The sequence below is a fragment of the Strix uralensis genome, chromosome 12, assembly GCF_047716275.1.
Source record: "Strix uralensis isolate ZFMK-TIS-50842 chromosome 12, bStrUra1, whole genome shotgun sequence".
Classification (NCBI taxonomy): Eukaryota; Metazoa; Chordata; class Aves; order Strigiformes; family Strigidae; genus Strix; species Strix uralensis.
Window position 1 is genome coordinate 20,651,160 of NC_133983.1, and position 16,262 is coordinate 20,667,421.

Sequence of the window (16,262 nt, forward strand, 5' to 3'; positions counted from 1 at the left end):
ATTGCTCACATGGTGTTGTCATAACTTACAGTTTAAGGAGAAGCATGAGGGAGAGAAAAAGAGAGGTCTACTTTATCTCCAGAAACAAAATAGGTGTAGAATATGGCATGGATAAAGACCTGAAAGATAGTGAAAAATCAGTAAGTCAAAAGTCTGTAGATTTGTTTTGAGATGTAACTTTATGAAAATGCAGCACAGAAATTGCTGCTGTTGTATGTTGTAAACATCAAGTGAGAGTTCAGAATTAAGGGAAAGTGGTGATGGAGCGTATAGTTTACTGAGGAGATGACTTTACTAGCATGCTCAATGCAGTAATTTAGAGTTAGCTGAGATCTCAAAAAAAAAAAAAAAAAAAAAAAAAAAATTCCAGTGAGAAACACTAGACCTGCTAATTATACCTGAAGATTAATAGTTTTAACAGGTAATGGTGTCATCAGAGCTGAAGACCAGTGAAGCATTTCAGAAAGTTCCTGGGCTAAGTGTAAGCAATAAAAATAAAATAACATGAAAAATTCTGGGTTTTGATGTGTCACTACCTTGCAGACCCTTGTTGATCCTTTGGCAGCTACATTAGAACTGTTTGACTACTCAGAAGAGACTATTACTGTGTTAATTTAGCTAATTTGTGGCTCATTGACTAAATCTTTCTTCATTGACAATTAATGTAGAGAGATGGCCCAACATGTTAAGAGTTACAAAAATTAGTTTTAGAGAGAGAAAAAAGGTAATTAGAAACAATATTTTCTTTCAGATCAGGCTGCCCTTGGCATATCTTTCCATTATATACATGTCTGCAAACTTTTTCCACAAAAATAACATGGAAACCATTCAGATGTTTCCTTTTTTCTATATATGAAATATATACCTTGCCATTGTTGGCAAAGTAGAAAAAACTACTACGCTGTTATACTGAAACAGAGAAACTGCTAAATGTTTGTGATCTGGGATGTCCTAATCCATTTAGATGTTTTTACCAGGAAGATCAGCTGTCTGAATTATAAAAGTATCTGCTATAGACATTCTCTTGGAAAAAACAACCAAGCATAATGTGAAATTCAATAAAGCTGACTGTAGACAAAATCAGCAAAAACTCATTTAGTTCAGAATAACAGGGAAAGATAAACAGTGCTTTGTTACCTTCAGTGCTCGTATGTCATTGTAACTGCTAAGGCCAGGCAAAGAATACAGGAAGGAAATGAAAGCAAAGTTCTCACTGTGAATACTTCTCTTCTGTGATATATTTAGCCAGTCAGATGTCAAAATTCAACATTCATTATCTAACAGTTTACAACCTCTTATGATGATTTTGAGGAAGATTGATAAACTCACTTGTACTGACGTAGATAACCAAACACACAGTAGGTAGCGAATCATGTAGATGGCATTCCCAGCACCCAAACCTTTTATCATCAGCACTGAAATACGTTATCTTTGGCTTAGCAAACAGAACCAACAAAGCATAAAATGTTTACTAGAGAAGAATATATAAAGGAAGGAGAGGTGTACTCCATGGAAGGTAGTTCAGCTCAGTGGTCAAACAGGCAGGTTCCAGTTGGTAACGGAGGTGCATCGAGTATATGAGAGGCTGCCAGAGACTGAGAAGTTAGAATCAGATTTAGCAGCAGGATAAAAATAAATAAATAAATAAATGACTGTACAGGTACAGAAGCAGGACACTTAACAGGTTTATCATCATGGCATTCTATATGTTGGAAAAAGGGAATGACAGATATTTTGTACCATAACACAATGTTTTGTAGCAAATGATCTTGGCGATGGGGATTTTGCAGGTCTAGTTTTAATGGGTTTCATAACACACAGCCCTTATGATTTGCAGTACAGTCATCTAAATCCTATAAAACAAATAAATCTCATCTTGTTCTCTTTATCTGACTTCTACAGACTAACCTTTAAAAAGGTGAAATTTAAAAAGGCAATAGAATTGCATCTTATGAGGGTGTGGCAAATACAGTATATTATAAAATATTGTTTCATATTTTGAAGAGGAGAGCAATTTATTTACAAAATAAACAAATCTCTTAGAGAAGGTCCACTAGGAAACCTTTCCTTCCAAATCATCAAATTTTTCTCTTCATCAACCCTTAAATCCCAAGCACTCTTACTCCCTTCTTGGCTGGAGCTTTGAAGGATTCCTGGCTGCAGCTTATCACCCGAAAACTGACAGTGTAAAGAGAATGACATGTCCCAGGAATGCTGACAGAGCCAGAAACTTGGGCAGCAAGGCAGTAGTAAGCTGCATGCCCTTCAGTCCAGCTTGTAAAGTCCTCTGTACAAGTGCTCTTGTAATTGCTTGTTTTGTTGCTTTAAAATAGAGAAACCTGGTTGGTTATGTCTGTAGGGTGGTAAAAGCTTGAGTGATCCTTGACTTCTAAGACCTTTTCCTACTCATTTGTAGGAACAGATATGTTAAGCAATAATAACAAAGAAAAATATATGTGTGTGTGATATATACCTGACATTTACACTGACCTTTATTTCTTATGCCTAAATAAGTCAGTTTTCTTGTCACCGATGCATTTTAGATCTTGGATTTTTGTTGTTGGCCTGATTAGTTATGGGCTCTCTCTGACCCTGTTGCTGCTTGAATCCTTCTGTGAGATGAAATTTGTTAAACTCTTGCCACTTCCTACGTGCTGTTTGGAGTTATTTTCAAGCAGTAAGAACAGTGAGCAGTGCTTGAATACTGCTAGGAGCTATTTAAAAGTGCAAATCCATTTTTCATTTTTTATTTTGTAAGTGTCTGTTGTTTTTGTGGTGCAGCATAGAGCCTAGAAATTCTGGCACAGCTTATGTCTTAATCCTTTATTTCAGTGCTACTTCCTCTCTTTTTGATTTTCTTTAATTTAATATTTTTGTAGTGATTAGACTTGATTGCTTTGGTGAATCCTGGTATCTAGTCTCCCCCCCCTCCCTATTTTTGAGGGGCACAACATGTGTTCTCTTGTGATATGAGAAGATTTTAATTAGTATTTATATGAACATTCGTAATACTTCTGGTCTGTGTGAAGTACACATGGCTTCGTTTGCAGAGCTGTATTGCTCCACAGTTTTGAGGGATGTCCTTTACTTCTCATTTGTTCACTGAGGTTATTTTTGGAGTGGGCATTCTAATTTCAAACTCATAGGTAATATTTAACAGGAAGTATGCTTCAGAAGTAAATTTAATTCTGGTTTTGTAGCTATATGAGAGACCCTTAGAAATATGCAGCTTTCTGTTGTGAGGGTGCAGAAAATTATTTTCAGTTGTGGTTTTGTGTCCATACAGCTGTAGAATAGTGCTTAATGGGGGGAGAAATGAGACACTGAGAGGACAATCAGGTTTTCAAAGCTCTTTCAAAGGTGTTTTGATTTTAATAGGATATATTATCCAGTCTTGTAAGGCACTTTGAAAAATCGTACTGTGCGCATGTTGGTAGCTTAATAACCTTTGTAAATCTAATTTTACATCACTTTCTCAGCAAGAGATAGAATTTAGCTATCAGTCTTGTATTTGGAGATCAAAAAACCTGGATTCAAGCTTGATTTAAATTTTGCCTGGCTTTGGTGAAGTCATTTCATCTCTGTTTCTTCTCCCATCTTTTGCCTATCTTATTTATGTAATTGATGTTCTTTTGAAACACTCTGTTATACTGCATCAGTTGGTTCCATCATAATATCATAATTAATCAGGATGTTTACAATGAGTTTGAATACCTCATACTTCCTTTATGTCCGCCTCTAAAATGGGGATGGTGATTTTGAGCCTTTTTGAAAGATCTTACGTTGCTTGTAGCAGGGTTTGCACATGCACCCAGAGCCTGTGGGGAACCTCTGCCAGGATGACAGGGCCTTGAAGCAGCTACGGGCTACCCACCCTGCCGAGCCCTGCTGCGTGCAGTGCAATTGAGGTGTCCTGCAAAACCAGTGCATAATGCCAGTGTCTCCCATTCTTTGCTCCCAATTCCTTTTTTCACTGAGACTTTTGTATAATGAACCAGTTAAACCCGTGTCCTCTTTTTGGCTGGGATAGAGTTAATTTTTCTTCTTAGTAGCTAGACTAGTGCTGTGTTTTGGATTCAGTATGGGATTTAGTATAAGAATGCTGATAATACCCTGATGTTTTCAGTTGTTGCTAAGAGATCAAGGAGTTTCCAACTCTCCATGTCTTGCCCATGGGCAGGTGTACAAGAAGCTGGGAGGGAGCAGAGCCAAATCGGCCAATGGAATATTCCATATCATGTCACATCATGCTCAGTACATAAAAAGGAGGTGGACGGGGAGGAGGGCTTTCTCTCACTTCTGGGATTACACTTGCAGGATCTTGGTATTTTGGGATTGCTAGCTGGGAACAGGCTGGGTATCAGTCAGTGGATGGCAAGCAATCTCATTGTACATTACCCATTTGTACTATTATTGTTTTATTTCAATTAATAAACCATTTGTATTTCAACCTATGTGTCTCCCTTTACCCCTCCCATTTTATTCCTGCATTCTCTGGGTGGGGCAGGTTGAGCAAGCGGCTGTGTGGTGTTTGGCTGCCGGCTGGGTTTAAACCACAACTACTCAGTTTTCTCCTGTGCAACCTGACTGTTCAGAGTGTAGATTCCCTAGACAGTCACATATATCAGAGGGACTGGGTATTATGAGGGGTGGATCTAGGATTGAACCTTTGAAAAATTGCTAGTTACTAACATTCGATCTTATATATAAAACAAAATATTATGTGAGTATCAGAAGGAATCTGTCATGTGCAAAGATTTACATCTTACAAATATTTAAATGTTAAAATTATGAAATCTTAAGTTAATAGTCTCAAGAACACAAAAGAATAAATCTTGTCTGCTACAAACTGACACACATAAGTGAAAATACCATTTACTGCTTGATGACCAGCTTTGCTTTTAATATTTAAAACCTATCCTCAGGAATAAGTGGTAAAATATGAGATTAAGTTATCCATTTTGTGGGTTTATTTTTTCTGTTGACACAGAAGAAAGCTTCCACAAAATCCCAAATTATTTATTTTATTTTTTAATGAGCTGAAAATCTCAAAATAACTTTTGAAATTGGGTTTAGTCCTGCAGAAAAGGCAGAGTTCATTTTGATATAAGCTTTCTATGAGCATGTATTTAATGTATTATTTACTCTGAGGTTTATGCCATTTTTTCTGTTTTCCTGCTATGTGATCTTGTTCACAGGAAAAGGGACCATTTTATACTCACAGTGGCGAAAAATTTTCAGGACTTAAGTTCTACAAGACAACAGCATGTTTTTAGCAATGTTGTGATTCAGAGACACACAGCTCTGGAAGAAAATACATTTACTGTGACACTAATAGCATTACAGTATATACATTCAGTTGGATAGTGAATTAATAATTGCTTAGTTTTGTGCTATGGAGGAATTTAATATATTCAAAAAATATTAAATGCGTAGTATTTTAGCTTCATTTTGCAGCAATGAGCATATTTCACTGATGGCATCTTCTAGGCATATTCTGTAAAGTGAACTGCAAATCAAGATGCATGCTGGTGCTAGAAGACAGACTGTAGTGCTGCCAGTACAGGGTAGAGAACCTGGAAAACTCCAAGTACTGTTATCACTTAATCATTCAAGATTTGTTTTCATACTCATGCTGAGGGAGATCCTTCCCCCAAGAGGTAGTGGTTTTTCTGGATTGCCAGTGCTAGGATTTTCAGAGAGATGTGCAGTTTCTGATGTTACCTCAAGCCAACAGGAGATGCAGGTGCAATGGGCTTTTGGAGGTTGGCCTTTACTGAATGTAAACCAGCAAAGACAGTGTTCTTGTGCTTCCTGCTTCAAGGGAAGGATGAACAGTAGATATTCACAACAGAAAGGTTTACTGCACAAAAATTAATGCGGAAAATATATAGGAAGTTGTTATTTAATTAAGACAACTTTCTTGACTTGGGCTGGTTTTGTTTAAAAAAAACCTTTTTGAAATAACATGGGAATCTTGTTATGACTTATAGCCACATATAGACAAACCTCTCTTTTGACAGGTTCAAATGCAACTTTAGCTTTGAAAAGGTAAAGGTTCTTATTAGTAAAAAGTGTATAAACTATGAAAATGCAGTTTGTTCTTCTTTTTCTCCTCCTCTGTTCTTTCTTTCTCCCAAAAAGAAAGAAAAGTGTTAGACTTGACAGGTCTGTTTAGGAATGATCTCAGGGGAGCTGCAGCTGGGAAGGACGCAGTTGCAGGGAGCAGTCAGAATTGCATTTGGTGGGCATGAGGCAGCTGCTGCCACCAGAGCACTCCTCTACAGCCTCTGTTAGACCATGGGACAGCGGTTAGCTCGGTTCTGTAGAGTATTCCTGGACTTGACTCAGCTTAGACAAGGCCGCCTAGGAAAGGTTAATGGTATTCATCATCATTTCCTCTTTCCTCTCATTATCTTTTTCTGTTACTTCACACTTATGGCATATCTTTCCATTCCTCGACCCCCTCCCATTCCACAGGAAAAAACAGTTTTGCTGACCGGTGACATTTAGCTTCAGAAATAAATTGCAGCACAATTAATTTCATTAAACACATTTATCTTGCTCTTCTATTGCTGTGTGGTCTTGTTGTCAAGTGTCAGACCAGTCACTCCACTTTGTTTTGCTCTTACTTCCCCAATGGAGAGTTCTGTACCAGTGTGAGTACATAAATTAAATCCCCCCTTCTTCCAAGTAGGCTAAGTAGGCTACTAGTGGGCTAAGTAAATATACATTCATACTGTCAGTGGTTTTTGGGGGGTTTTTGCTTAATTAGGTTTATATTCCCAGAAATTTTAAGAAGTTAAATCGTATAAAGAATACCAGTTAAATATTTATTCCTTGGTACTTGCTCAGAAGAATGTTCTGTGTTACACATCACAAACCAGAATATTGTGACGTTGACATTGACCTTTCAGTCCACTTACATGATTAATGATTAAAAATGTTAAGACCACTACCTTTAAAACTAGTGAAAAAAGAACATCTTTGTTTATAATACTAAATTCCTCTTCCTTTTCACAAAACTTCTATTAATGTGTCTACAAAGCTTTGCACCTGATATGATTAAAGATGAAGTGACTCTTACCTAATGAAGAATTCATCCTTTGTCATTCTTTTGGGAGATAGTCTTGTTTTTTTTTTAAAAAACTGTTTAATTAATGCACACAGTTAAGAGGTAGTTGTGCTAAGAAAACAGGAACTGTGAAATAACTGCAGTGTAATTCCAGGATTGTAAGATAGGTCAATGCAAACCTTTAGTGAGGTGTTTGCTAAAGCTTTCACCTGGTTTGGAGGTGCAGAACAGTTATAGTTTGACTGGGCCTTTGCAAAGTATATGCTGCTATTTAGGAGAATACTACTTAAAGGTAGCTTGGGGAATGTCCTACTCACATGAGCCTTATTTTTTAATTTAACTTTCCCTTCTTAATTTGGATTTCAGTGTTCAGACTTGCTGAGTAGAATTGGATAACAATGAAACCATAGAAATCGTCTGATATTGTAATACCTAATGCTTAATTTGGAGAATGCACTAAAGTGAGCAGTGTTTAAGTCATATATTGTATATGCAGAAAGACCTCTACACCCGTTCTGAAAGAAAATGCTTTTTTGTATATTGGTTTTGATCTTTAATCTTCTTTTGTTAAATGAGGTTTATAAAAAAGGTAAAAAGAATGAAATTATTTGAATGACTAGTTTGGAATCTTTGCCCACTGTTAATTCCCACAGTATTGCTTTCTTCACTTTGTAGGCTATATGCAGTTACAGTCTAGATATTGCCCAACTTACCGTGGTTTACAGAGAAAAATTTAAGCATTCACAGAAGGTTCAGTTGCTGGTTTATTTAGGTAGTGAAATCTATAGAGTCCTGAAATTCTTTAAAGGCTTTATAGAGATTAATGTTTTGAAAGTCAATCTGTATTTTCTGTCATAGGAACTTCAGTGGTTTTGTGTAGTAGGGCAGGCATATTTATACATTTATGCTAGTCCTAGGTTCCTGAGTTTAGGTACACCTGAAGTGAGGACTTGTCATGATAAGCTGATGATCACAAAGATCTAGTAGGAATTCAGAACTATCTTTGTATCTCTAAATCTTACGGCTTTTCAGACTTTGCATAGATCCTTGTTAGAAGAATGAATTGGAAGACCTACAGCAGCTGTATAGTATATAAAATGTTTTAGAGCTTAGGGTAGAAGAAAGTCTGCATTCAGAAAACTCTCTAGTGCTGTACATTTTCTTCCAATAGTGTTTTTCCAACAAAACATGTTAGACATAATGTCTAATAAGGACAGACAACCTATCATAAAATAAAAGCCAAGACACTGCTTCTTCACCTCTAGTCTTCACGAGTGTGAAATATACATCAGAAAACAGCGATACCTGTAATCACCAAGGCAGTGCTTTAGGCTTTCAAAAGTCCATGTACTGAACATTAACTGAAAGGAGGGTTCAGTATCTACATACTACAATGATCCTTTCAGACTGGAACTGCTTATGTTTCACTTGTGAAGGTATTGCAAAATGGCACGTTAATAAAAGGTTACGTGACTATTGCCAGATAAGAAACGAATAATACTAGAGTAATAAATTGTATATTCTTTAAGAAATTGGAATCTAATTTTTTAAGTGGATGCATTAGCAAGAGAAAGCCTCTGTAAGATGCTCAGAGGAGTACTTAGAATAGCTAAGTAATCCCTTCCCACCTAGGTTTTAACTCTGAATGTGAGGCTGAATTCTCCCATTGCAGGTAGTAGTGCCATTTTTTACCATCATCTGTACAACCTTGCTGAGGTAATCGATACCTTGTCATCAAGTAGTTTGGGATAAAATTACGCATAGCTGCTAGAAACAGTGTGTTTTGGTTTTATATCCTCTCCCTCCATTTCTTCTTGTGTCATATAAAAATTAGCTAATGTTTTATTCATATTATTAAAACAGGAAAATCTAATTGTAATGAATTTCTGTGTGTCTGAATTACTGTCTTGTCTGAGTTGGTTTAGGTAATTGCATCAAATTCTTACTAAAACCATTCACTACAAAGAGAATTTCTTTACTACTTTTTATGACCCAGAGATGGCCAAATGTTGTTTTCTTACCAGGAAATTGCCTACGTGAAAGATGTATAAGCCTGTCACCTTTCTTTACTGTCAATCCACACTTAAAAATTGATGATAAATAAACCTAACAAGTATTATCAATAATAATTCTAATCAAGCTAGGAATAAATAAAGCCAGCAATGGTCTTTACCTATAGATACCTCAAAACAACTGAGATTGGGGCAGGTAGTGGTATAGCAGCCTTTTGTAATTGTCCCATGCTCCTTTCAGATGTTTGAGCGTGCCCCAGTTCCAGGCTGCTGCACCTTTCCTCGCACTTGGTCCCATTTTACTAGTCTGTTTTTCCTGCTCTGGTGGCTTGACCTTGGCGGGGGGTTGGAGCAGAGGGATGAAAAGCTCACGCGTCAAGATGATGACAAAGCACCTGTGCAGCGTTTTGCCCTTTCTTACACACGCTTTCCCAGAGGCGCCACCAGTGTCGCTGAGGGCTCAGCTGAGCCCTGAGGTGGGGCCGCGGCGGAACCGGCTGGAACTGGTGTGGGGCAGCCCTGACCTCGCCTCACAGCAGCCACCGCTGCTGACACCCGGGGACAGCCACCCAGTGCCCCTGTGCACTTCTGGCTGCAGGGACCTTGTGCTTTGGAAAAGCTGCTGCTTTCACACACAGAAACGACTCATTTTATTTTATTTTATTTTTTTCTGGGTGAAGCTGGGTATGAGGAACATGTAGAAAAACCATCTGTTGAAACAACTGGAAGAATTCTGTGAGAAACATTCTTATCAGCAAGAAGTTGGAAATTAAAATTAGAAGGCAGTTAATGACTAAAGAACCTGTATTAGACTTTGAAGATAATTAAGTACTAAAAGATATTCCAGATTACTTATGAAAAACTTTAAATTTGCGAAGTAATTTTGTGTGGGCTATTGGCTGGCTGGCTGCAAAGTAAAAATAGACATTTATATGCAGAGAAGGAAGGTGGCTATCCAGAATTGTTTCACCAAAAGCAATAAATGAATGAAAACAACCGTTCTGTGAAGAGAAACATTTGAAATTACTTTAAGTAATGGTAAGAATGAGACTGGTTATCTTTTCGTGTAAATGTTGTTGCTGACTGCAGAGTGGAAAGGAATCAAGACTATATAAAATGAAGCAGAGTGCTTAAAACATGTTTGCGCAGCTCTGAATAAGCTTACTAAACTTCTAGTATCATTATATTTGGAGTGACAAGAAAGATCCTCACTTCAGATATGGTGAAGGAAATTGGACGAGAAGCCAAGAAGGCCCTTTTGAGAAGGGAGAGTATTGAATAAGACTTTGTCTAGACAAACAGGCTAAGATCTATTACTGCCTGCAGTTTTTAGTTTTATATTGCTTTTCCCTGTTTTATTGGTGTGCTTAATTTTATCAGTGTTTCTCAGCTATATTAGAAGCAATAGCCAAAGTCTGCTTTGTATCCTGTCATGGAGACTTGTGTTGTGAGGTGTAACAGTTCTCATAAACCCTTGGTTATTCTTTGTAGTTTGCATATATACTTTTGTCAAAAATGAAATTGGGATTTAGCCTCAAGTGTTCCTGAAAATTTGATTGGTTAGATTATGATGAACATAACTTCAACATCATGAACATAATTCCATAACTTTTATATTGGAACATTGAAAGCATAGTCAGTCTTATCAGGTTTTCACATAATTAATAGATACAGAGCTCTGCAGATTTTTTTCTTTTGGTCAGTTTGTCCAAATCTATCTTTATGCCTACCACTTTTCCTTAGAGTTATGTTGTTATAATCAGGTAGGAACTTAGATACTTTATGAAGGTTCAATTACAATTTCTTGCTATCAAAAGAATGAATGCAGTATCTTTCATACATCAGTGAAGTTTTACATTAAAACTAGATAGCATTTCCTGCCTTCTTTATTGAAAGACTGAAATCTCATTCTTATAGTTAGGCACAATCTAACTTTCCACCTGGTTTTATTTACAGCTTGTTCAAAGTAATTTGGTTTTTGTGCCAATACTGTCTCTTGAATGCTTCTTTCTCTTGCATGTGCTGGGTTTTTTAAAGTAACAATATACTTTTGTTGCTGTTTTGTTGCTTCTTTGGTTTTTTGGTTTGTGGGTGGTGGGGCTTTAAGGATTTTTTGGTAGGGTTTTTTTGATTGGGCAAGATAAGATACAAGGCAGCTTCTTTCACAAACTAGTCATGTAAAGATAGATGGTCATAATTTTGGTGCTGCAGGGTTTTATTTTGAAAAGACTGTGATAGAATGGGTTTAAAGGAGCTGGTGAGTTAACCCATAATGCTTAGGACAAGCCTGGAAATGATTGTACAAAGACTAATAAAATAAAGTCCTCTGCCATCTTAATAAAATTAAGCAGAGATTGTGTAACTGTCACGCCAACTTTTTTGACCGGTTGGTCCCAGATGCAGTGGACTTGGCAATGGTAAAGTACAACTTCTTCAGTCATTAACAAGAATCTCCTATTCTCTTCCTTAATCTGTGCAAGTCTGGGGAAAAAAAAAAAACAACAACCCTAGTGTTAGATGAGCCTTTGCTTTAGATGACTTATAATTTTGATAAAGCAGCTGGAGTAGTTTTTTTTATATTTAGCAAAGCCTTTGTTCTTTCCAGAGAGCAGTATAGTCACTTAAAATTGAGAGATAGATTAAGAGCAAATTATCTTGAATTTGAAAATGAATTTGCTGGAATTTCACAGAGAAATATTGTTATTCTTCCATTTCCTAAAGCAATTAACATAGTTTTGATGAGTCAACAATTATTAAGATAAAGTGTCCAGCTCTGGAGCCCTTAGAACAGGAAATCCATGGACCTGTTGGAGCAGGTCCAGAGGAGGCCATGAAGATGCTGGAGCACCTCCCCTGTGAGGACAGGCTGAGAGAGTTGGAGTTGTTCAGCCTGGAGAAGAGAAGGCTCTGGGGAGACCTTATAGTGGCCTTCCAGTACTTAAAGGGGGCAACAGGAAAGGTGGGGAGGGACTCTTTATCAGGGGGTAGGGATAGGACAAGGGGTAAAGGTTTTAAACTAAAAGAGGGTAGATTCAGACTAGATATAAGGAAGAAATGTTTTACGATGTTTGTGGTGAAACACTGCAACAGGTTGCCCAGAGAGGTGGTAGATGCCCCCTCCCTGGAAACATTCAAGGCCAGGTTGGACGGGGCTCTGAGCAATAGGATCAAGTTGAAGGTGTCCATGCTGATGGCAGGGGGGTTGGACTAGATGACCTTTAAAGGTCTTTCCAACCCAAACCATTCTATGATTCTATAATTATTTTTGTCAGAGTTTCCAACTGTATCTAAAACTGTAGCTAGCTTTAATGTAGTTCAGTAATAAGACTGCATTTTCCTTCCTAGTCCCCATCACATCACATGCGATCCTAAGTTTACTACATTGACATTAGAGTACAGAGTTAAACAAGCCCTCGAAATTGAAGAGGCATGCGCCCCTGTAAAGCTTCAGCTGTGTCAATGCCACATGAATCAGTTGTCTTCACATTAGAGTATTTGTTTGCTTTTAAGCTGTTAAGCTATATATCTAGTAAAAATAAGACTTGGGAAAGGCTTGCAAGAACAATTGCTAGAGAAGTGAGGATAAGCAGTGAGTAGATGTTAAAACGGACTGTGACACTATTTACAAATAGTGCATGTGAGTAGATAGTTTACTCATAACAAATACTCCTACTCACACCCAGCACATTGAATTATAGAAGTGGAATGTATTTATAAGCATAACAAAATACAGAGAGATGTGATAACAAGCCATCCATTTTAATAAGGAATTAGAATTCTGACCTAATTCTTTCCCACTAGGATTTATTACTAACTTATAAATAACTTACAGGTATAAGAAATGGCAATGAAGAATAAATTAACAGAATAAACAAAATGCTCAGAGACTGTCAGCCCCTGCTGTTACCACCTTCTCAGGGAAAGACTGGAAGAGAGTGGTAATAATGTCTGTGCTCAGGTTCATTTTCTGGCTGGCTTAACTCCATTAAAGAATTGAGTCTGGGGATGGATAGGGTAGGTGAAAATGATAGCTGTGTCTCTGATATGTTTATTGCTGTACTTTACTGATGTCTTGGTGAGGAGAGAGAACTGCAGGTATAGCATGCAGTTGCAATCTAAATTGACCTTTTCTATTATCTAAGAAGTTTTGGCATGGTTCGCCGTAATGACTGATTAAGTTTTGGTAACTTGTGACTTTCCATTGCAAGTGGATTGGAGGAATGAGACATACAGTGTGATCTCTCTTTCCAGTTTTTGGAAGTAAAGGAAGTCCAAACAAATCTTCAGCTGTGCATGTTGGCTTTCTGTTCAACAGGTGCTTTCATACACTGGGATGTGAGTGTGCATGTGTATATATATACCTGCTTATATCAGACTGCGTGTGATGTTCTGTCCTTCCATACCTTATTAGAAAAGCTGGAGAACTGTCAAAATTGCCTACCATAATACTTCATGCCATCATCACTGAGAAAATGAATTTGTTTACTGCTTTTAGCCTGAGCATTAGGAGATATGTCAATTATACTGTGATAGTTCTATATGTGTCCACTCTAAATGTGCTCGAAAAAAGTAAAGAATTTATAACCAAATCTTCACATGGTTAGTATCAAATTTGCAGGGGGTCCTTTTTTCTTATACTCTAGTCATTTCATTCTTCTGGGAATATGGCATTTTCAAGCTGCCAAGGAGTATCTTGATTTGAATGTACATCTGTCTTTCTCTTTTGCTTAGATTGAAAATCTGCTCTGAGCCTAGTCCAAAAGAATGGGCTGTAAGTGGTATGCTTGGCAGGGTCTGGTTACAGCAGCACTGATCTGAGCTATATTTTTCTTACTCTTTGTTCACTGTGATAGTGTACTAATGAATTTATTCCCCTCTCTTTGTTCATACAGCTTGAAGTTGAGGTCACAGATATAAGTGGGAAAACCATTGATGGTCCGGTCCGCCTAGATATTTCTGTTATTGATCAAAATGATAATAGGCCAATGTTCAAAGAAGGACCCTACGTTGGTCATGTCATGGAGGGATCCCCTACAGGTAAGTCCATGCCAATCATATCTCTATAAATAATGCCTGAACAAATTCTGTGTTGATAAATGCATTATTATTATCATATTGTACAACTTTTCTTGCTGATTTTGTGGCCCACTGAATCCCTCTACTGCCTAAAGAGGTAGGAGCAGCCCTTTAGGACAGCAGGTAATGATTTTTGAAAAACAGTCAAGTCTCTGCAGTAAAAAAAAGTAAAATAACATAGTTTGGAATGAAAGCATTGATTTAGGTTTACGCTATTTTATTCATATCTGGAAGCAAAGACAATTCCTAGGATATCATTAAGATTCAGACCAAATAACGTACAATTTCTGTTGAGTGGGAATTCCATCTTTGTCTCTGTAAGGCTAGCTGCTGGAAGGGTCATTTTTATTTGTTTATATAGCATGAGGCTAGGTAAATAATAAGAATAAATGGAAAGCACACTATGAATATGCTAATATTGTAGGGCAAATTGAAATACTGAACAGTTACTTGTGTAAATGCAGGTACAACAGTTGCAACAAAATAAAAACACATTTCAAGAATTAAAATTAGTAATGAAGATGTTCTGGTTAAATACACTGTTGATTTTGTCTGATGATGAAAATTCTGTAAGATAAGAAGTTGTTCCAAATTTCAATTTGGGTAGAACCATCATAGCTAAACTCTTCCTGCAGATGAAGGCTGAATTAGTTTTCTTTAACTGTTATCCTCAGCTGTTGTGAATTTTATTGTGAATTATTAAACAGCTGTTGCATTCCACTTGAGACGTATCTCCACTGCATTCATAAGCAGTAATTGCATGATCAGGTTATGTTATGGAGTTAACCTGGATCTTGGTAAAAGAAATCTAAAACAGTAGAAGCTGTTATTAATATCAGTGGAGTGACAGTGATTTAATTGAGATGAGACTTGTGGTTTATATATTTGTATGTCTTTCTATACATCATTGAACACAAGGCCTTATCCTCCTTTACACAGTTAAAGCAGTGAGTATAGACATAAGGTTTTGGCTGTATAGGCATCCTGAAATATTTGGGAAAAAAAAGCTGGAATCAAGTATATTATATTTTTATGAATATTTAATATTCATTGAAGCTTAATGTGGTGACATGTGCTCTGTTTACTCTGAACAAGGGTAGACATTACCTTTCACTTCCTTGTTTTACATATTGATAGGACTAGAAGTTATTCTTTGTCCTTATTTTATTATTTATGTAGTTTCTAGAAATCGTGTAACCTTTTCAGTGAGTTTTGATTTTCACATGTAGTTGCCAGTGTTTGACAAGCTGTAGGTATGAAATGCATTATGAGCTGCTCGTTAATCAGATTAAAAAGTGTTTCCAGGTAAATGTTCATTTACTGTCCTTGCGACAAGCCTGTAATGAACCAACTGACGATCTTTTCATTCAAACAAGAAATGTGTTTCATACTTGTGAGTACGGCTGCAAGTGGAACACTAACTCTTTTTTGTTGTAGGTCACTAGTACATTCTTAATTTATTTCAGATATTGATCATTTATTCAGAATTCAAAAGAAACTTCCTTAAACTGTCCCACTTCCCATTCACCCTGTGTTGTAACAATAATTTAATAATTAACTGAAAATACATTGCTAACGAATGTCAGAGATTCCTTTGCACAGTCAATAGTATGTAGCAGAGTGTGACTTTCTAATGGGATCAAGGGACCAACTTTATTACGCTTGCCTTTAAACTAAATCTTCTTGTCATGACCATTTAGATACACATTCCTAGACCGCTGAGTAGGATGGAGTAGTGTTAGTAGATTCACAACCCCTAAATCCAGTATTTCCGTAAAAGTGGTGCCAAACAGCTCAAACTCTGCAGTGTTTAGGCTTGAATCCTGCTGGTACTGTATGAACTCTGGGTATGAGCTGTGAGCTCCTGAAAGACTTTGTGGCCTCATCTCTCTCCATCAGAGAAGTTTATACCTCTTATGTATGACATGTCCTTCCCAAACTATATTTAGTTTAATGTTTAGCTTTGTTAATTCCAGGTTATGGGACAATATTTAACTGTTATCTGCTGTATGTTCTTTCTTTACTCAAACTCTATAGCAAGTTTCTTTTCTCTGCGAAGGATTTTTATTTTTTATTTAACTGGCAGTTCCCTATTTTTG

The 16,262-nt window shown here is 37.0% G+C and overlaps 1 protein-coding gene across 5 annotated transcripts in view; it reads left to right on the top strand.

Annotated features, from left to right (window-relative positions):
• Positions 1 to 16,262, top strand: part of CDH13 (cadherin 13) — a 516,835-nt gene that overhangs the window by 282,407 nt on the left and 218,166 nt on the right. For all 5 annotated transcript variants that reach the window (XM_074881611.1, XM_074881610.1, XM_074881609.1 and 2 more), the window contains one exon: positions 13,980 to 14,124. In XM_074881611.1, the coding sequence (XP_074737712.1) occupies positions 13,980 to 14,124 (145 nt within the window). The remainder of the gene's footprint in view (positions 1 to 13,979; positions 14,125 to 16,262) is intronic.